The sequence below is a fragment of the Staurois parvus genome, unplaced genomic scaffold (genome assembly GCF_062004578.1).
Source record: "Staurois parvus isolate SC_StPar_1 unplaced genomic scaffold, SC_StPar_1.0 ptg000090l, whole genome shotgun sequence".
NCBI classification, from domain to species: Eukaryota; Metazoa; Chordata; class Amphibia; order Anura; family Ranidae; genus Staurois; species Staurois parvus.
Window position 1 is genome coordinate 2,211,322 of NW_028317886.1, and position 21,654 is coordinate 2,232,975.

At 43.6% G+C, this 21,654-nt stretch overlaps 1 protein-coding gene across 3 annotated transcripts in view; it reads left to right on the forward strand.

The window, feature by feature from the left end:
• The window catches only part of SPOCK3 (SPARC (osteonectin), cwcv and kazal like domains proteoglycan 3), a 526,000-nt gene that overhangs the window by 377,888 nt on the left and 126,458 nt on the right, over positions 1–21,654 (forward strand). For all 3 annotated transcript variants that reach the window (XM_089670354.1, XM_089670355.1, XM_089670353.1), the window contains one exon: positions 15,201–15,315. In XM_089670354.1, coding sequence (XP_089526480.1) covers positions 15,201–15,315 — 115 coding nt within the window. The remainder of the gene's footprint in view (positions 1–15,200; positions 15,316–21,654) is intronic.

A 21,654-nucleotide genomic window follows, 5' to 3' on the forward strand; every position in this document is an offset into this window, starting at 1 on the left:
GCCAGTTATGTTTTAATGCAGTGAGCATGCTAAGAGACGGAAAGAACAAGAAAGACAGAGAGATTAACTTATCAGTGAGCAACATCACAATTAACTCTTCTGCAGTGCCCTCTCTTTAGAAAACCCCAAATTCTCTTGGACAACAGGATAAAACTATCAAAGTATATCTAGTGACAAAGTGCTTTTTTTTTGTTCGTTTGGTTAGACTGCCTGTCAAGCATTTAGTGCAGTCTGTAAAGATTCCCTCTATGGGGTTTATTTACTTAAGGCAAATAAACTGTTGACATTGCAAGAGAATTTGGTTTTAGCTTAGTGAAAGTGTGGAAAATTAACTTTGCAAATACTAGTACATCACGAGCCACAAAAATAAAGAATGCATTTAAAAGTAGAAATAATATTATAGTGCATCATTCCTTGTTATACCGTGTGATCCCTTACATAACCATATACCTCCTTCTATATAAATAAACAAAAAGAAAAATGTATTCCCAGTTTAATAATAAATGAATAAATAGTAAATGATATAAAAAAAAACCCCTTTCTGCGAATTATGCCACACATACAAAGACACATATTGGTCAACGAGCCATACGGTGAAAAAACTAATTGCCATCAAATCATGAATAAAGCTTGTGCAAAAAAAAACATGTAACCACTTGAGCTACGGAAGGCTTTACCCCTTTCATGACCAGGGTATATTTTGCAATTCAGCACTGCACTACTCTAACTGGCAATTGTGCAGTCATGCAATACTGTACACAATTGAAATTTATATAATTTTTCAGTTTTCTTCTAGTGGTATTTGATAACCACTGGGTTTTTAATTTTTTGCTATATAAAACAAAAAAAGACCAGAAGTTTAGAAAAAAAGCGATGTTTACTACTTTCTGTTATAAAACCAAATCAATAAAATCACATTTTGTCATAAATGTAGGCACTGCATGCCCCCCTCAACCCAAGCATACATGTACATGATTTTGCCTGCAGGTACCAACCTGCCACAGTATATATACTGGGTTATTTTTGCATGTGCCAGAAAACTTCATCCTGTGCCATGAACACCAATTTCCCCTTGTATCACTTTGTGCCCTCACCTATTAAGATGGACCTCAATGTTTAAAAGAGGTTAAAAACAGCATGAAATTTAAGCCTCCTCAGGACTCCCCCTGAGCAACCAGCTCCTTAGTTTTCCAGTTTTTCATCACCATTCTGGGTACAGTATAATTCATAAAGGGATATAAAATGACCCTATAGTGATCACTGCATATATTTATTTATTTGAAGCAAGATAATAAACACAATTTAAAAAGCAAAAACAAGCATCATAGTGTATCCCCAATAGCTATTGCTACCAAGCAGCAATCTCGTTATGCCCCGCGGTGATCCCGTCCAGCTAGATGACGTCACAAGCCATGCCTAACACATTGTGCCCTGAATGGACTTTTTTTTTTAAAGGTAGGAGGGGTCAAGGATGCACCACTCGGTAGATACAAACAACCAGTGGCTGTCATAGAAACCAATAAACAAACCGGTCAAGCCAATACCCGGAATTATTCCAGCCAGTCTTGATGTACTAGTCCTTCATATACAGCTAGTTAGCACATCAATTTTAATGAGACTAAAACCCATTACTAACAACAATCAACTACCTTTGTAAAACGTAAACATCAATTTACAGTATATGCAGTATTTTTCATGCACATACAGAAAATTCATATATATGCATATATAATATATTTATGTATAATAAAAATCTAAGTACATGTAATGTACTTTCTAAAAATGTATATTCAGAATTTCTTTTAGGAAATTATATTAAAAACTATTAAAAATCTATACAAAAATGTTTTTGCTTACACATTATTTGCTTATAGAAATCAGCAGAGCTTTGCGTCATTCACTGAACTAACGGACAATGTCTTGCAATATGAGTCCAGAGCTGAGTCATCCCTACTCTAATCTGTCAGCACTACTGTGTTTAAGAAGCAATAAAATCAAATTCATGAAGAAGCAAAATTCTTAAAGCATCTCATCTTTTGTGAAGTATGTTGCTGCATTTATGTGTTACAAATGGCGGCAGACTTTCTATAATTACAGAAGCTGAAGTTGATTAATAATCAGAAACGTAATCAGTGAATGTCAGCTTTTAAGTCTTATAGTGAGGAATTTTAGATTCTGATACTAGCACATTTTGAGCAGACTTGTTAAGCTGGATGTGTTATTTTCACATAAATCAGCACATTATAAAAGTAACCTTTGCCATGTCTAATCAGAATCACAAAGACAAGAGAGCATATTTAGCCATAGCATGAGGCAAACATAGGAAAGGTTAAGGAAAATAAAAAGGGATTTTGAAATGAATATGCATAAAATTAGCAACATAATTCCAGACTAACATTTCAAATCTAATATTGATTTCACAGATAATGAAATAGCTATAAAATTATAAACAATCAAATATGTATATACTTTATACCTGAATTTGGCCCTATTTCATCCAATCTCAGAAGTCTCTCTATTGGACCCATAGGGGTTTATTTACTAAAGCTGGAGAGTCCAAAATCAGACTCCCTTCTGCATAGAAACCAATCAGCTTCTAACCTCAGCTTGTTCAATGAAGCTTTGGCAATGAAACCTGGAAGCTGATTGGTTTCTATGCAGAAGGGAGTCTGATTTTGGACTCTCCAGCTTTAGTAAATAAACCCCATAATGTTCTGGGAGATCTTACCAACCTTTAGGGAAGCTCTGGGGGTGGAAGGGGCAGGGCCCAACATGACTTCTACTGGAAATGTTGAATTTTGCATATAGCTTTAGCACTCTTTCTCTGGATCTAGTTTGAATTGCATAGCATTATACAAATTATACGACTGTGTCCTTTTTTTGTACATTTATCAGTAAAGAATGTACAACATAGACACTATATCAACATCAGAGAAGACTTGATAGCATTGTTTGATTGAGAACTAAAATGAACAGTGTATTTTAGAAATAAATAGATTCCTTTTAAAATGGGTGCTATTTATATTGTAAAAAAAAAAAAATTAAAACCACAAATATAAGAAAAGGCTATATGCAACTTATTGTTGGTTGTCATGATCATCAAATACCAATTTATATCATTGGTGGTAAAGGTTTACATGCTTGTGAAGTGTTGCGCATAGTTTGGAATGCCCAAAATGTTACCTAAAGCTCTGTGTGGATATCTGGGAAAAGCAAATAATAAAAAAAAAATTATGGGAAGTCCTGTACATATAGGCTGATTACTAAAGCATTGGAGAATGTTTGCACAATAAAATACGTGAAGATTCACTTCAATGATCCAATGATGTGAAAAGAAAATCTCTACTTAATCTGTATATCATTGGACAATTAATACAGATCTTCGCAAATTTTATTGTGTGGACATTCTCAAATCCTTTAGTAAATCAGCTTAATCAAGTACTGTTAAAATAGGAATAAATAGATTTAAGGGACAAATGTTTAATTACTTTAAATTCTTTAATTTACAAATTATTATTTAATACTGTATACACATGAAACTGCTTTTGCAGTGCATTCTGTGTTTTCTAAACGGAGTGCATAACAGAAGCCTTTTATTGTCCCTCTAATTGAATTGAATCTAACTGAATCTTTATTTGGTCCTGTCTACACAGAGGAGACAGGGTTGTCAATTCTATTATTCATTGAGCTGTGTGTAATTTGAGGTTTTACTATTCAGATCAATAAACAGCCTTTTTGGCAAAGCTTGTAGCCTCCCTGGTGGTATTCCCGAGTGTAGCTCGGGGTAAAGTTTCAGTACCACAAGCGGTAACCCCGAGCTACACTCGGGAACACCATGTGGCGCTGCTCCGCTATCCCTCGATCACTTACCTTGTCCTGCGCTCCCGCGATGTCCCTCCTGCAGTGTCCCCGGCAATGTAATCCGGCGGATGCCAGCATCTGTCATCTGGGTTCCGTCCCCTGCGAGCGTCGGGACGTACGGGGACCAGAACTGGCGGGAAATTTGAAAATGACAAAAAGTGACATTCACAAAAATCACTAAAATCACATAGTAAAACATTACTGTATCAAACCATTTCACATACATTTTGTCCCTAGTGCTTTGTCCTGTCCCCTGCCTGCATTTTTACTGTTCTTTCTACCTGGAAACTGAGAAACGTCCATGGCGTCCAAAAAGTGTCCCTTTAGGTCAAAAGCGGTTTTAGACCAGCTAGAGAACAGCGATAGTAAATTAGAACTACTTGCAGAATTGAGTGATAATGGTTCGTGGAGAAATTCGTCATCAGACACTGAAAACGATTTTGCGATTTTGCGATTTTGCTCAGTGATGTGCGAACTTGGCGCTATATTTCAAATTTCAGTGTTTTTGGTTTGATTATATTATTGAATTAAATGTATTATTATATTATTATTTTTTATGATGATTTATTAAATTATAATTTATGATTTCGTGTTTCAAGTTTTATCCTACCTGGGATGTTTACTAGACTCTAGTTCGGACAGATTTCAGTGAGTTATTCCTAAGAATTACAGGCCTACAATATAAAACGCCAAATTTCCATGCAAAATAATGGTACCGATTTCAGCACCAAAAATCTGAAATAATCATACCGCCAGGGAGGTTAAAGTGTATTTCCACTTTTACAGCAAGGGATAGCACCTATTTTATATTTGTTAAATGTTGTCATACACATAGGTTTTTTCAGTTGTGCAGAAGGGGCTGGAGAGTTAAGACTGAATTTCGGGGAAAGAAAAATCCTCCCTTTGGCCTCATAAGGCATAGGTTAAAAAGTTAGCTAAGGTCTAACGATCAGAAAAAGAACTTTGACTTACCCACTCTCTCAGGCTCCCTCTATGCTGCTTGTCAAGGCCCTGTGCTCCAGTGGTTGCATGTCCCCTGAGATCATCATGTACATTGCAGAGCCTACAGCCCTGCATTGGACATGATGGCACAGAGGAACAGTCCAGCACCAGTTGGTAAAACTAGAGAGTGCTGACTGCTGGGGGAACGGAGGATCAGGAAAGTAAAACTGCTGTTTCCAGTCCCCTAGGTCTAAACAAGCACCTACACTTGCAGCACAAGGACATTCCCACTGCAAAGAAGGATTTTTACTTTTCCCTAGCAATAGGCTGTGATGTTTACCATTATTAACCCTGTATGTTCCACACTGGTGGATCTAATTTGAACAAGTAAATTATACTTGAACACTTTCTGTCCTAACAAAGGGTTAAAGGTCTAGAGCAGCAATGGGCAAACTACGGCCCGCGGGCCGTATACGGCCCGGCGGACCTTTTAATCCGGCCCGCGGAGCTAGGCTCCCGCAAGGCCAGTGGTCGGCAAGCCGCGGCTCTTTACAATAGATGCGGCTCTCCTGTGTGCCGGGCGCCCGCTCCCCTCCCTCCTCTCGGGCGGGCGGGCGACCTCCTCTCCTCCTCTCCCCTCCCCTCCTCTCGGATGGCCGCCCCCCCTCTAGGATGGCCGCCCCCTCCCTCCTCTCGGGCGTCAGGACTCTGCAGCTGTCAGGATGTAGGCGGGGCAGCCAGGATGTAGGCGGGGCAGCGTGACGAACTCTTCTCTCACAGTCCTCCCTGAAGACCAGAACGGCGCGGGAATACGAGAGGAACGCGCGGAGGAGCAAAGGTAAGTGAATTGACACAGGGGGGACTTACTATATGGGGGACTTACTATATGGGGAATGAATTACTATATGGGGGACTTACTATATGGGGAATGAATTACTATATGGGGGACTTACTATATGGGGAATGAATTACTATATGGAGGACTTACTATATGGGGAATGAATTACTATAGGGGGGACTTACTATATGGGGAATGAATTACTATATGGGGGACTTACTATATGGGGGATGAATTACTATATGGGGGTCTTACTATATGGGGAATGAATTACTATATGGGGGACTTACTATATGGGGAATGAATTACTATATGGAGGACTTACTATATGGGGGACTTACTATATGGGGAATGAATTACTATATGGGGGACTTACTATATGGGGAATGAATTACTATATGGGGGACTTACTATATGGGGAATGAATTACTATATGGGGGACTTACTTTATGGGGATTGAATTACTATATGGGGGACTTACTTTATGGGGAATGAATTACTATATGGGGGACTTACTATATGGGGAATGAATTACTATATGGGGGACTTACTTTATGGGGAATGAATTACTATATGGGGGACTTACTATATGGGGAATGAATTACTATATGGGGGACTTACTATATGGGGAATGAATTACTATATGGGGGACTTACTATATGGGGAATGAATTACTATATGGGGGACTTACTATATGGGGGACTTACTATATGGGGGATGAATTACTATATGGGGGATGAATTAATATGGGGGATGAATTACTATGTGGGGGATGAATTACTATGTGGGGGATGAATTACTATGGGGGATGAATTACTATATGGGGGATGAATTACTATGTGGGGGATGAATTACTATGGGGGATGAATTACTATATGGGGGATGAATTACTATATGGGGGATGAATTGCTATATGGGGGACGAATTGCTATATGGGGGATGAATTACTATATGGGGGATGAATTACTATGGGGGATGAATTACTATATGGGGGATTAATTACTATGCTTACTATGGGGGAATATTACTATACTTACTATGGATGACACATACACATCATTCATCTACTCTTGGTCCGGCCCCCGGGTCCAATATATGAACCCATTGCGGCCCTCAAGTCAAAAAGTTTGCCCACCCCTGGTCTAGAGGCTGGGTTTCTGCATTCTATGTTAACAAGGGGGAAGTCAGGGTGTCCCTTTTGTCAGTGGGGACAGATTGAGTTTTCCTCTCATTGCCAATTGTTCAGAGCACCTTGCAGTCAGCCCAGAAGCCTGCTTCAAATAAACACATAGAAAGGTAAAATATATTTTTTATTATTTTTAGGTATGCTGTGTGAATGAGATTACTTAACAAACATATAGTATTTTTATTTTCAAATTTGTCTACAAAAGTGGAAATATACTTTAAGGTTAGCCTGGTAAACATGGGCAAGGTTTCACCTGCTTTCTAGAAATAGCAAGTATGAGATGTTTGTTTTATTTATTTTGTCCTAAACAAGATAAATAAAGAAAATGCACACAGAAATACTTTACATTGTCTAGTGATTTTAGAAAAACAAAAGGCTACAGATTGAAATGGAAAAGTAATTACTTCAATTGAAAATTACATAGGGCCTTGTGTACAGATCACATTTATCATATTTTTATTTTACAAACAAGCATTATCCTTTTAATGCTTTTACGGTTGAGGGTCAAGGTTTGTGGCTTGGAAAGTAAAAATGTATGATCACAAAAATATCTTGGAATTCTTATTGACCATGATGTGCAGCCAAGCATTTCAAGTTTATTTGACTAGTTAAGCACCAGATATGTCCTGAAATCTTTTCCTGCTGAGTCCAAATGTGTAGCTGCCTGCTGTCAGTTTGACAGCTCAGGTCCTGATTTGTGTATTAAAGCTTTTATTGCTTGCTATTTTAGTTCTGATCATCAGAAACATCCATCTTGTGTTAAATGTAAGTAAACACTAATACAATCAAGCTAGTTGTAGCTCCCTGAATGACATGCCATTGTTACTGTAAAAACACTAATAAAACACTAACTCTCCTAAATGCTTCTAAATGCTACTAAAATGCTATTACCAGCATTTTTTATACAGCGTTTTTTTTCGCTTAAAAAGACAAAACAAAATGCTAGTGTGCATGGAGCATTAAAGAGACACTGACACTTTTCTCATTCAGGCACAGTGACAGAGTCTGTGTCATGTCCACCCCCCACCTCCACCACTTTACACTCCAGCGTTCACTTAACACTCCTTCTTTTGTTGCCATCACTGCAAACTCTGCAGTGCTGAAAAATACAAGGAAGCTTGTCATTCCTAGGGCCTAGAAGCCCATTGCTAGACCCAAATACAGTCACATGATGGAGGGATGATGTAATAATTTCTTCTAGACGCTAATATTTTTGTGGCGGCTTTAAAAAAGAAAATCGCAAATACAAAAGGATTAAACTTACTAAACACTGTAGGAAATTGCCACTGTCAGGAATGGACTCAGCACTGGTGGTGGGACTCATCTGCCGTGTGGGCTGCAGTACCAGAGCTGACCAGCGGGTGCTCTCAGCAGCCAGAAGCTCACACGTGCAATCAGCCAAACCTGGGGCTGATTGCAGAAAGGTGTATTTAAGGCATGACCAGGCCTGTGATCTGGGCCTTGGTGTATGTTTTCCCATGAGCCTCTGTACCTGGTATCTTGTGTTCCTGCTTCGTTGCTGACCCGGCTTGATCCTGACCTCTGCTGACCGTCTCCTGTTGAACCCCTGGCTTGCCTGACCATCCTTCTGCCTGATCCCCTGTACCGCGCTGCCCGTGAGTTACTGAACCCGGTTTGTGACCTTGACCATTCTCTGCCTGCTCCTTTGGTACCTTGCTGCCCGCACGTTGCTGACTTGGCCCATCTGACCACGCTAACTACTCTGCCATCCATCCATCCTGCACGGATCCAGCTGTACCTGCACATACCTCTGGCGGATCCCTCTACCACTAGCAGGTGTACTCAGGGGCCGCGACCTGGTTCCTGTCTGCTTTAAGTCCATCCCCACCATCAGGGGCCCTGGTGAATATAGCAGACTGGGACTTAGACTCCGCGCCCTGGGGAATCCTGTCCTGAGGACCGCTAGAGGTACCACCAAACGGTCATTACAGAACCCTACGGCCGGCCTGACCGTTCCACCTCTACAGCCCTGACTACGCCTGTGTTCCTGCACCTCCTAAGATTAGTGGAAGGTTGGTTTGTTCACTGTGAGTTTATATATATATATATCTGGGTGGCTAATAATAAACTGTATTATTATACTATACCTGAAACCTGCGTTTCCCTGTGTCAGTACACACCTTTCTGGTCATTCCTAGATTCCTGACATCACACCAAGGCCTTTCCTGACCAGAAGTGACTTGTTGTGAAGGATGCATCCTGAGGAGGTTGTGTATTTGTCTATGCTAGTCTTTGATGACAGAGAATATGCCTATCAGACTCTGCGGGAGTATACCAGGGATCAGCTGCTAGAGTGCATACAGGTCGCTCATTCCCTAGTAGGTCAGGTCCTAGAGCTCTCTGAGGTGCAACCATTGATTCAGGCTTGTGTTGAGTTGGCTTCATCTAGTACCCCTGAAAGCAGGGATGAATTCCTTCCTCCATTCAGGGTGAGTCAAATAATATCACTGGTATGGTTGTTGGAGGATGATCCGGATTGCTTCTTGGAGCATTATTCAGCATGTTCACCACATGTGCTAAAGAAGTGTATAAACGCAGTGCAATCTTTGACCAGACAGGTGTGTAAGCTGAGCGTTGTCCAACCCTTACTGCAGACATGGTCAGACTTGTTAAACCCAGCCTCAATCAGCTTGCAACGAACCAGTCCTGTTTCTCATCATTCCTCTGCTCAAAGCTCTTTTCCTGCATTCCCGACAGCACCCCCAGTGACAGCCCAGTATACCCTGCTATCTACCACATGTCAGTACCCTGCTCCCACTCGCTGTACCATCGTGCCAGTCGACTCGGTGCCAGTTGACTCGGTGCCCACTGTCGTGTCAGTCGACTCGGTGCCAGTTGACTCGGTGCCCGCTGTCGAGCCAGATGACTTGATGCCTGATGATTCGGTGCCCCCTGTTGTGCCCGTTGACTTGGTGCCCGCTGTTGTACCAGTTGACTCGGTGCCAGTTGACTCGGTGCCCACTGTCGTGCCAGTTGACTCGGTGCCCGCTGTCATGCCAGTTGACTCGGTGCCAGCTGACTCGGTGCCCGCTGTCGAGCCAGATGACTTTATGCCTGATGATTCGGTGCCCGCTGTCGTGCCAGTTGACTTGGTGCCCGCTGTCGTACCAGTTGACTCGGTGCCAGTTGACTCGGTGCCCGCTGTCGAGCCAGATGACTTGATGCCTGATGATTCGGTGCCCGCTGTCGTGCCCGTTGACTTGGTGCCCGCTGTTGTACCAGTTGACTCGGTGCCAGTTGACTCGGTGCCCACTGTCGTGCCAGTTGACTCGGTGCCGCTGTCATGCCAGTTGACTCGGTGCCAGTTGACTCGGTGCCCGCTGTCGAGCCTGATGACTTGATGCCTGATGATTCAGTGCCCACTGTCGTGCCGGTTGATTTGGTGCCCGCTGTCGTACCAGTTGACTCGGTGCCAATTGACTCGGTGCCCGCTGTCGAGCCAGATGACTTGATGCCTGATGAGTCGGTGCCCGCTGTCGTACCAGTTGACTCGGTGCCAGTTGACTCGGTGCCCACTGTCATGCCAGTTGACTCGGTGCCCGCTGTTGAGCCGGATGACTTGATGCCTGATGACTCGGTGCCCGCTGTCGTGCCAGTTGACTCGGTGCCTGCTGTCGAGCCAGATGACCTGATGCCTGAGGACCCAGTGCCCGCTGTTGAGCCACATGACCTGATGCCTGATGACTTGGTGCCCGCTGTCGTGCCAGTTGATTCAGTGCCCACTGTTGTGCCAGTTAATTTGGTGCCTGCTGTCGAGCTTGGTGACCCGGTACCCGCGGTTCTGCTAGATGGCTCGGTGCCCGCTGACATGCCCGGTGACTTGGTGCCCGCTGACTTGCCAGGTGACTCTGTGCCCGCGGTTCTGCTAGATGGCGCGGTGCCCGCTGACGTGCCCGGTGACTCGGTGCCCGCTGTCGTGCCAGATGACTCGGTGCCCGCTGACGTGCCTCTGCCCGCTGCACAGCCCAACATGCCAGCCCCTGATGTCCAGCTAAACTGGCCAATAACTGATTCCCAGCCTGCTCCTGGAAATCCTGTGCCCAGTGACCTGCCTTCCTGGGTTCTCCTACACAAAGAGAAGTCTACCAGCAGGAAACCCAGCCAGCCGGTTTTCTCCGGCAGTTGGATATTCAGCCAGTTACCTGACCCGGGCGGTGGAACATTTTGCCCACTAAAGACTGTCTGGAGCGTCCTGAGGCCGCTCCTTGAGGGGGGGGTACTGTCAGGAATGGACTCAGCACTGGTGGTGGGACTCATCTGCCGTGTGGGCTGCAGTACCAGAGCTGACCAGCGGGTGCTCTCAGCAGCCAGAAGCTCACACGTGCAATCAGCCAAACCTGGGGCTGATTGCAGAAAGGTGTATTTAAGGCATGACCAGGCCTGTGATCTGGGCCTTGGTGTATGTTTTCCCATGAGCCTCTGTACCTGGTATCTTGTGTTCCTGCTTCGTTGCTGATCCGGCTTGATCCTGACCTCTGCTGACCGTCTCCTATTGAACCCCTGGCTTGCCTGACCATCCTTCTGCCTGATCCCCTGTACCGCGCTGCCCGTGAGTTACTGAACCCGGCTTGTGACCTTGACCATTCTCTGCCTGCTCCTTTGGTACCTTGCTGCCCGCACGTTGCTGACTTGGCCCGTCTGACCACGCTAACTACTCTGCCATCCATCCATCCTGCACGGATCCAGCCGTACCTGCACATACCTCTGGCGGATCCTTCTACCACTAGCAGGTGTACTCAGGGGCCGCAACCTGGTTCCTGTCTGCTCCAAGTCCATCCCCACCATCAGGGGCCCTGGTGAATATAGCAGACTGGGACTTAGACTCCGCGCCCTGGGGAATCCTGTCCTGAGGACCGCTAGAGGTACCACCAAACGGTTATTACAGAACCCTACGGCCGGCCTAACCATTCCACCTCTCCAGCCCTGACTACGCCTGTGTTCCTGCACCTCCTAAGATTAGTGGAAGGTTGGTTTGTTCACTGTGCGTTTATATATATATATCTGGGTGGCTAATAATAAACTGTATTATTATACTATACCTGAAACCTGCGTTTCCCTGTGTCAGTCCACACCTTTCTGGTCATTCCTAGATTCCTGACAGCCACCATAGGCATATCACATTCATATGCATATATAGTGTGTTACCATTAGAATTTAGGTGTTTCATTTAACCCAGTCATCTCAACAAAGGATACTGCTGTTACTTCTCCACTATGGTTTCAAATATAGTTCACACTATACATTATAGCTCCTGGTCCTCTTAACTGCAAGTTATCACACCACAATCCAGCTCCTACACAGGTGGTCCGCATTATCCAAGCTTCATTATGGATTTCCTTAGCACATTCTGTCCAGGGTAAGGTCTTCTTTGCACACTTCATTTTCACTCCAGCTGGTCAGTACTGTTAGCTCGCTGCATAGACTTAACAGGAATTCCACAACTGTTTCTATTATAATATAAATAACATAACCTCCACCTTGCGTGTGAAACCATAACACTTTTTTTAAAATAAAAAAACACATTGAAATGCACTCACATTGGGTAAGATTCATCAGGTATACCACTTAAGAGATGTCCCCAATGTTTATTTTCCCATGAGAGGCCTGCTTCACTTACATTCACAAAGGGCAAACCTCTTGGTAATCTGATGATTCCACCATCAGGGTCCCTCAACCCAACACATTTCAAAGCATAGAAAATCTTCTTCATTGCGGAGGGGAGCAACCCACAAGCCCCTCCTTAAAAACACTTCTCTTAATCCCTCCATTCCCCATGTTGATCCACATCCAGTTATACATTAACCTTTAACAGGCCATTAATTTGGATAGAAACATGTATAAATTATCCAGAAAAAATCGTAATAAATAACTTACAAGCAATCATGACATAAATATAATACTAAAACCTATCCAGAAGAAGTTTAAAAGCAGTTAGTGTTATAGATAATAATTTATATCAAATCAACTTTCGGACCCTTTGGGGTAATGTTCCTAAACGATACTTTCACTTTCCTTTTGGCTTAAATAAATCATTAAATGACCTCCTCTCCACTTCATTACAGCTTTTTCAATTGTTAAAATTTAAATTTTTTGGGTCCCAATTATGATAGCTCATGAAGTGCTTAGGTACCTTTAAGAATATATCTAACATGTTAATAATATGTTAATTGATGTGCTTCACCAAGGTGTGTTTAGTGCTGCCTATATATTATTGACTGCAGCCGCGAAAAATTGACTGCACCAAAAAGAAACATTACATTGATGGTATTACAGAAGAAGATTTCTTCCATTTCAAATTCCCTTCCAGAGAAGTAGGCTGTAATTTTTTATTTTTGCCTAGCCTAGAAGTCATGATACATCTGGCGGCATCTAAACCCTTTTCCACCCATAAAAAAGGTCAGTTTGGGAACTTCTAACTTTTCACTAACATAACTTTAATGTTGATGCCCTTTTAAAAACAATTTTTGGCACAGGGGGTAAATTTTCTCTTAAAAAGGGATATTTTCTCACTGTAAGCCAGTATTTCCTGATGATATTGGTAACTTTTCCTTTATTTTCACAGTAAGGAGGAAGGAATGCAAGCTACAGGTTCCTTATCCTTATTCTCATATCTCTTATCTTCCAATAGGTTATCGCCATCATAATGTAATTTAACGATTAATTGCATTTTCCACTACCTCAGACCTTTAGTTCTTTTCCACAGACGTCTGTTTGAGACCTTCAGACTATGTATATACTATAGACTCCTTTCTTAGAACAAGTAATTCTATATTTCAAGAATTACCCCTTAAAGATACCTCCAATCTATTGGTTTTTGCAGTAGGTAGTGGAAAAATCTAAGTTCCATTCCAGAGTTTTTAACAGGTCTATAATCTCCTGCAAACCTTCATCAGTACCTCCCCATGCTAATAAGCAATTGTCAATGTGCCTTTTCCATAAGACCAAATCTGAACCTATGTTGTTAATAATGTGGGTGTATCCAAGTAAATTCAAATGTTTATCACAACAAAAATTAGTAACAAAGTGAAGAGTTTGTGATCTAGTGATTTATTTACACCAAAAAATGAATGCATTTATAATTTGAGAACATTAATCCCAAAGGGTCTTCATATTGATTTTAATATACCGGTAAAGTGTTGCCTCTAACACTAACAGCTTTTGAGTTATTTAGTACTGCATTATTTATTGTTGGGGCTATGGGCTTTATAAGACAGATTTTAAAGGAGTATGTGTCTCTTAACCAATGATAATTTGTTTTATACCTTGTTTTATTATGGAATAGGGTTTATGAATTTAGTTTTAATATTATATTCATGTCATGATTAATTCTAATTTATGCATTATGATATTTATTCTGAAAATTGTTAAGTTATATATGTTTCTATGTTTCTTTCTGCTATAGTGAGCCATTAAGGGGTTAATGTGTAACTGTCTGTGGATCAACATAGGAAATGGAGGGATTAAGGGAGTGCTGTTAAGGAGGGGGATGTGGATTCGTTCCCCCCTTAAAATGTGTTGGATTGAAAGAGCCTGACTGTGGGATCATCAGATGACTGAGAGATTTACATGAGTGAGGCCAACCCCTTGCGAGAAGCCAACAAGTGTTATTCCTGATGAATCTGACAGTATGTGAGCGCATGTAATTGCTTTTTATAAATAAATTGTTATGGTTTCCTGCACAAGGAGGTGATGTTTTTTATGTCATTAAAGAAACGGTGGTGGAAACCTCTTTAAGTCTATGTGTACAACTAGCAGTGCTGATCAGCTGGAGTGAGAATAAAGTGTGGAAAGACAGACTGTTCTGGGGAAAACCAAAAAATGGCTTTGGATAGCGATCTTGCTTGTTAGTCCACAGACCACCTGTGTGAAAGCTGGACTGCAGTGTGATAACTTGAGGCTGGAGGATCTGGGACTACAGAAGTATAAATTAGTAATCTGAACTGTATTTTGAACCATAGTGGAGCAGTATCAACATTATCCTTTTTGAGGTGATTGGGGGAAAGGGAGTACATTAGTTTAAGGATAACACACAAAGAGGATGGAGAAGCCAAGGATTGATGAAGTGTTGGTGGCAATACTTTTCTTCCCAGAACCATGACAACGATATATAAATTATTCTGAGTTTGGGAACATGATGCCTGAAATAAAATATATAAAATACATTTTCAAAATTAATTACATTTGACCAAAACTATTTATAACCGTTCTGTTCTCATTGAATAATACTCGTTACTGAAAAGCACCATATACTTTAGTTTTTTTCTTACGATTGTATGGGAAATTTGGTTTTGTTTAGTTGGTGTTTAATCAATAGCTATAATCTAATTATCCGATTTGTCTTTTATATTTTAGTGCAAATTAGAATATCAAGCCTGCATCTTGGGTAAACAAATAACAGTGAAATGTGAGGGACATTGTCCATGTTCTTCAAGCAAATCAAGAAGTGTAAATAAAAATAAAAAAAGAGGTAAGATTATATATGTTTTTGTAAATGTAATAAAATTGACTGTTGCCAAAAGTATTAACAAATACATAGTACAAAACTCCTGTTGCCTCTCTGAGACAGGAAATGAAGGGAGATCTCTCCAATGGTACACAGAAAGAAGACAAATAACACAGCAGGGGTTTTTACTCCTCCCTACTCTATCTATAACAAAAAAGAAGGGTATACGTATATGACAGTTGATTAAACTGAGAAAGGACATTTTCTTGAGCTCATCAGTTCCTGACAGTTTTATTTCAGAGTTTAAAAGGATGGCTGGAGGGGCCAGATAGAAAGATGTTATATTATGTTTCACTTGTTGTTACAGATGGTGTTCTGCAGTAAGGCTGACTACATGACCATGACCATATTGTTTACTCCTCACAAGAAATAAACCCAGAGAGACATAACTGTAAATGAGTTAGCAAGACAAAAAGAGGCCCAAGGCAGAAATTAATGTGTCGGCTATGGTGATCCCTCACCTTGATTCGATTATGCTCATTTAACTCATTCATTCATGTTTTCATGTAAGCTGCTCTTTAAAATGTGGCCAATGATAGCTAGTGCAAGTGAGTTATTGGAAAAGCTGTAATGTGAATTTATGCAATTAGCTCTTTATGGACTGGATTTGTCTGTAGCTCATTGACTGGAGTAATTCCAAACAGAAATCATAATGCTTTTTATTTTATCTTTTTCTTTGTAAGCAGCTATAGTCTGAGTTGATATTTTGTAGCAGCCTGTCTTTTTCTATTCCTTTATAGTAAGGGAGATATATATTTAGAAAAAAACAGTGTTTAGGCAACAGCCAAGTAGCAACCGTTACTCTGCTCCCTAATCATTGCATGTATTCAACTGCTCAGATGGGTCGAATACTTGCTCCCCACCCACTGCACTATTTGGTTCCTCCCACCAGCTGGAACATACTGTAGTGACATACAAGCCAGCAGAAGAAACTACAGAGGCAGGAGGGGAAACAAGTTGTCTTTGCGACTGAAAGTGTAGTGTAGAAGTGTAAAATCAAGCACCTGGGAAGTAGAGGGACAGTTTTTCAATACACAGGATGCCAGAAAACTAACTATATCCAAGCTTTTCTAACACTATCAAATAAATGTGACCCTGAGCATGGGGAAACCATACAGTATTTGGACATTTTATATACTTATATTGCTTGTTGTTCAACAACATAGCTTTACTAATCCTCTTATCTTCGTGTAAGTACATCAAAATTACTCTCTTAATAGCTTCAGATACCAATTCAGATGAAAACAGTTGTTCAAAGTAATATTCACAAAACTGCAGAAGAGGAACATGCATTTAAAATTCATGCTTTGTTTTTATATTATATAAAAAAAAATCTGTGTTTGTATATTATATCACTGTCAGCTTCCCTGTCTAGTGTCAAGGATTCACCTGTGGAGCTTTCAACCAGTCAGGCAGCTTGGGTCTGTCCACATCATACACAGTCTTCACTGCCTCATTCTGTTGATACACTTCACTCATATTCCCATTGCTCTGACTTTCTCTGATGAACTTTCTAAGTTCGATTGCATTTTGGCTTCTTCTCCTGGGTCCTCCCATGCTGAAGCCCTCCACACACCTGATGCAGCATTACCTTTATAGGCTTGGGTGTCCTGTCCATCCACAGGGGCATTGATGTTCATATGTCTGCAGGCTTTGGAGTGCCTTTTAATGTCTTCTGGTGCTGGTTATTCATGAAGCGTTACACAGCAGTGGTTGTCTGGTCTTAACAGAGATACAACTCTCACATAATATTCATAGTTCACAGATCAACCTTAGGAAAGAAAAAAAAAACCCTTTGATTATCATATATACGTTTTGGTAGGTTCTTCACTAAAAGTCAAAGATGCTTTACATGAAAGGAGATTGTGCATTTAGATTTTCATTTTTGTGGCCTGCTTTAGTAACGCGGTAGTTTTTCCTTACATGCTGGTAGATTAACGCAGGGCCTTTGCAGATACTGCATTTTTGGAATGTCATGTTTGCTTAAAGGTATTAAAGTTGAACTCTAGGCAAATATAAAGGACACAAATTAGTGTTGCACTGTAACCATTAGTACATTATTAGCCCTTTTGCTGCCAGAGCTGTTTTTGCATTTTTTATACACATTTAAAAATCATTTTAGGCCTGAAGATTACATAAAACCACCAAACATTATATATTTTCTGAAAGCAGACACCCTAGAAGATAAAAATGGTAGTCCCAATAATTTGTCATACAATAATGGTGCAACAGTTTAGAAAATGCAAAATGTCAGTACAAAATACACTAAAGTTAATTTTAGGGCTCACAAATGCAAAAAAAAAATATTTTTGGTACATTATAAAAGCAGAGATTGTGCCTAGTAAATGGATACCCAACATGTCAAACCTTAAAATTATTGCCCTCACTCTAGCTTGTGCATCAATATGTAATATGTGCAGTGCAACTGACATTTTCAGGCATAGGCACACTGAACGTGTGCATTTATATTCATACATTTATGTATGGGGGGGGGGGGGCTCTGAGATTTTTGGTGGTGGGAAAATTAAGTACTTGGGTGTAACTTTCATTTTTTATTTATCTATTAATTTACTTTTTAACTAAACTTTTTTTTTGTTATCACAGAGAACAAAATGTGCCCTATATGATGCATTTTTTGGAGACAAGGTCTCTTTAATAAGACATCAGAGGGTCTAAAAGATCCCTGATATCTCACCTGCCTTCCAGTGACAGTGAGAACAGTACCCAGAGGTGACATTTTACACATCCCTTCTGTGTCAATGATCTCCCTCCCCTCTACCTGGTGGCACCCACCATGCTGATACTGGGTCCTCCAATGGACATGTGGAGCCCAGGAAACATGGTCTGGAAGCATTCGCAGAGGGTACCCATAGTTACTGGGAGTGTGTGTAAAACCTCAGTGGCATTGAAAGGGTTGGATTTGACCTGGTATCATCTTCTAGCATTTCTGGGTAGTGTGGGAGGAAGAAGCAGAACAAAAAGCCAATTAGTTTATAAGCTGACAATATATCTGTTAGGGATCCAGGTGTGACCAGAAATGTGTGGACTGACACAGGGAAGTAGCCGGCTTCAAGAACACAGGCGTAGTCAGGGCTGGAGAGGTGGAATGGTCAGGCAGGCCGTTTGGTACTGTTAAGCCGCCTGGCAGAGTCTCTAGCAACCCACCGCACGGACGCCCTCAGGGCGCAGGGTCTAAGTCCCAGCCTGCTGTTCACCAGGGCCCCTGATGGTGGGGATGGACTTGGTGCAGACTGGAACCAGGTCGCGACCCCCGAGTGCGACCTGCGGTGGTAGAGAGTACTGACAGGGGAGTGCAGGAACGGAATCTAATTTGGAAGAGGCAGACAGATACACTGGTCTGATCCGAGCCGGATGGATGGATGGAAGGTCGGGTACAGTATGCGTGGTCAGACAGACAGGCCGGGTCGGTATTATGCGGGCAGCGAGGTACAAGAGGAGCGAGCTAAGAATGGTCAGGTCACAAGCCAGGTTCAGCAGGGTGCGAGCAAATACAATACCAGGGATCAGACGGAAGAGTAGTCAGGCAAGCCAGGGGTTAAACAGGAGAAGAGCAGGATCAGTAACAAGCAGAGGTTGGCAACGGAGTATACAGCAACACAGGAACAGGCTACAAGGGCTCATGGGAAACATTTACACCAAGGCACAGATCACAGGCCTGGTCATTCCTTAAATACACCTGCTGTAATCAGCCCCAGGTGTTGGCTGACTGCAGAAGTGAGCATCTGGCTGCTGAGAGCACCCACTGGTCAGCCCTGGTACTGCAGTCCCACCACCAGTGCTGAGTCCATTCCTGACAGTACCCCCCTCAAGGAGCGGCCTCAGGCAGGCAGCGGGTGGAGCGGCAGGCACCGGGCCACCAGGCAGGGCGGCGGGCACCGGGCAACCAGGCAGGGTGGCAGGCACCGGACCCCCAGGCGGAGCAGCAGGCACCGGGCCACCAGGCGGAGCGGCAGGCACCGAGCAACCAGGCGGAGCAGCAGGCACCGGGCCCCCAGGCAGGGCGGCGGGAACCGGGCCACCAGGCGGAGCGGCAGGCACCGGGCCACCAGGCGGAGCGGCGGGCACCGGGCCACCAGGTGGAGCGGCGGGCACCGGGCCACCAGGCGGAGCGACGGGCACCGGGCCACCAGGCGGAGCAGCGGGCACCGGGCAACCAGGCAGGGCGGCAGGGACCGGGCCCCCAGGCAGAGCAGCAGGCACCGGGCCATCTGGCAAGACAGTGGGCACCAAGTCACCAGGCGTGACAGCTGGCTCTGAGTCAACTGGCACGACAGCGGGCATCGGGTCACCAGGTATGACAGCGGGCACTGGGTCATCAGGCATTGGATCGTCTGGCAAGACTGCAAGCACCGAGTCATCTGGCAAGACCGCGGGCACCGAGTCATCTGGCAAGACCGCGGGCACCGAGTCATCTGGCAAGACCGCGGGCACCGAGTCATCTGGCAAGACCGCGGGCACCGAGTCACCAGTCACAACAGCGGGCTCTGAGTCAACCGGCCCGACAGCGGGCTCTGAGTCAACTGGCGGAACAGCGGTCACCGAGTCGTCTGGCAAGACTGCGGGCACCGAGTCGTCTGGCAAGACTGCGGGCATCGAGTCATCTGGCAAGACTGCGGGCATCGAATCGTCTGGCAAGACTGCGGGCATCGAGTCAACTGGCATAATAGGATCATCAGGCTGGATCAGTTCATCAGGCTGGGTGGAGACATCAGGCTGGGTGGAGACATCAGGCTGGGTAAGGGCATCAGGCTGGGTAAGGGCATCAGGCTGGGTAAGGGCATCAGGCTGAATTGTGGGCGCCGAGGCACCAGGCTGCACCACGGAAGGCGGGTTCTCAGATGGCAGGCTGACCAGTTTGGATACTGGCAGGATGGTATTGGTTGGAAAGAATTTTCGCCTTTTCCTGGTTTTAGTTACCGGAGTACTGTAAGTAAGTGCAGGTTTGTAAATGGATGGAGCAGCTGAAGACAGGGAAGAGCCAGAGGATGGAACAAAGGAGGGAGCAGTTGCTACAGAGGGCTTCTTTACAGGGTAAAAGGCAGGATAGGTGCAGCAAGTGGGAACAGGGGACTGACATGTGGTAGGTAGCAGAGTATACTGGGCTGTCACCGGGGGTGCTGTGGGAACTGGAGGAAGAGAGCTTTGAGCAGAGTAATGGTTAGAAGCAGGACTGGGTTGTTGCAAGCTGACTGAGGCTGGATGTAACAAATCTGTCCATGTCTGCAGTACTGGCTGAACAAAGCTCAGCTTACACAAAGCCTGTCTGGTCAAAGACTGCACTGCGTTTATACAATCCCTAAGCACCTGTTGTGAACATGCAGAATAATGCTCCAAGAAGCACTCCAGATCATCCTCTAATAACCATACCAGGGACTCTACCTGGTCTGCACTAAATGGTGGCAAAAAGTCATCTCTTCCCTCAGGGGCACCAGACGAAGCCAACTCTGCACAAACCTGAATTAATGGCTGCACCTCAGAGAACTCTGTGCCCTGATCCACTAGAAAATGAGCGATCCGTATGCATTCTAGCAGCTGATCCCTGGTATACTCCTGAAGAGTCTCATAGGCATAATCTCTGTCATCAAAGACTAGCAGACACAAATATACAACATCCTCAGGATGCATCCTTCACAACAATAAGCCAAGATGGCTTCCCTGTGCAGCCACTTCTGGTCAGGACTGGCCTTGGTGTTCTGTTAGGGATCCAGGTGTGACCAGAAATGTGTGGACTGACACAGGGAAGTAGCCGGCTTCAAGAACACAGGTGTAGTCAGGGCTGGAGAGGTGGAATGGTCAGGCAGGCCGTTTGGTACTGTTAAGCCACCTGGCAGAGTCTCTAGCAGCCCACCGCACGGACGCCCTCAGGGCGCAGGGTCTAAGTCCCAGCCTGCTGCTCACCAGGGCCCCTGATGGTGGGGATGGACTTGAGTCAATTCCTGACAGTATCCCTAAATCACTTACAACCTAGTCAACACACGGACATGGTGTTTTCCATCTTTCCTGGCAAACAACCAAGATTTGCTTCGGATTGTGAATAACACATAGTCTGAGTTCTGTGAAACAATCACTTATCAAATCCAAATCTGTTTTGGGAAATGGGCAAGGCGGTGCTTCATGGTAGAATCATTGCTTATACCTCCACTTATAAGAAAAACCTCCTCTGTAAATACCCTGAGGCGAGCAATCATCTTAGACAGACGCAGAAAGATTTAGCGAATTGTAACTTGCACGAAAACAGGAAAGCATGGGCGGACGCTAAATACCAATTTGACACATGGGCAG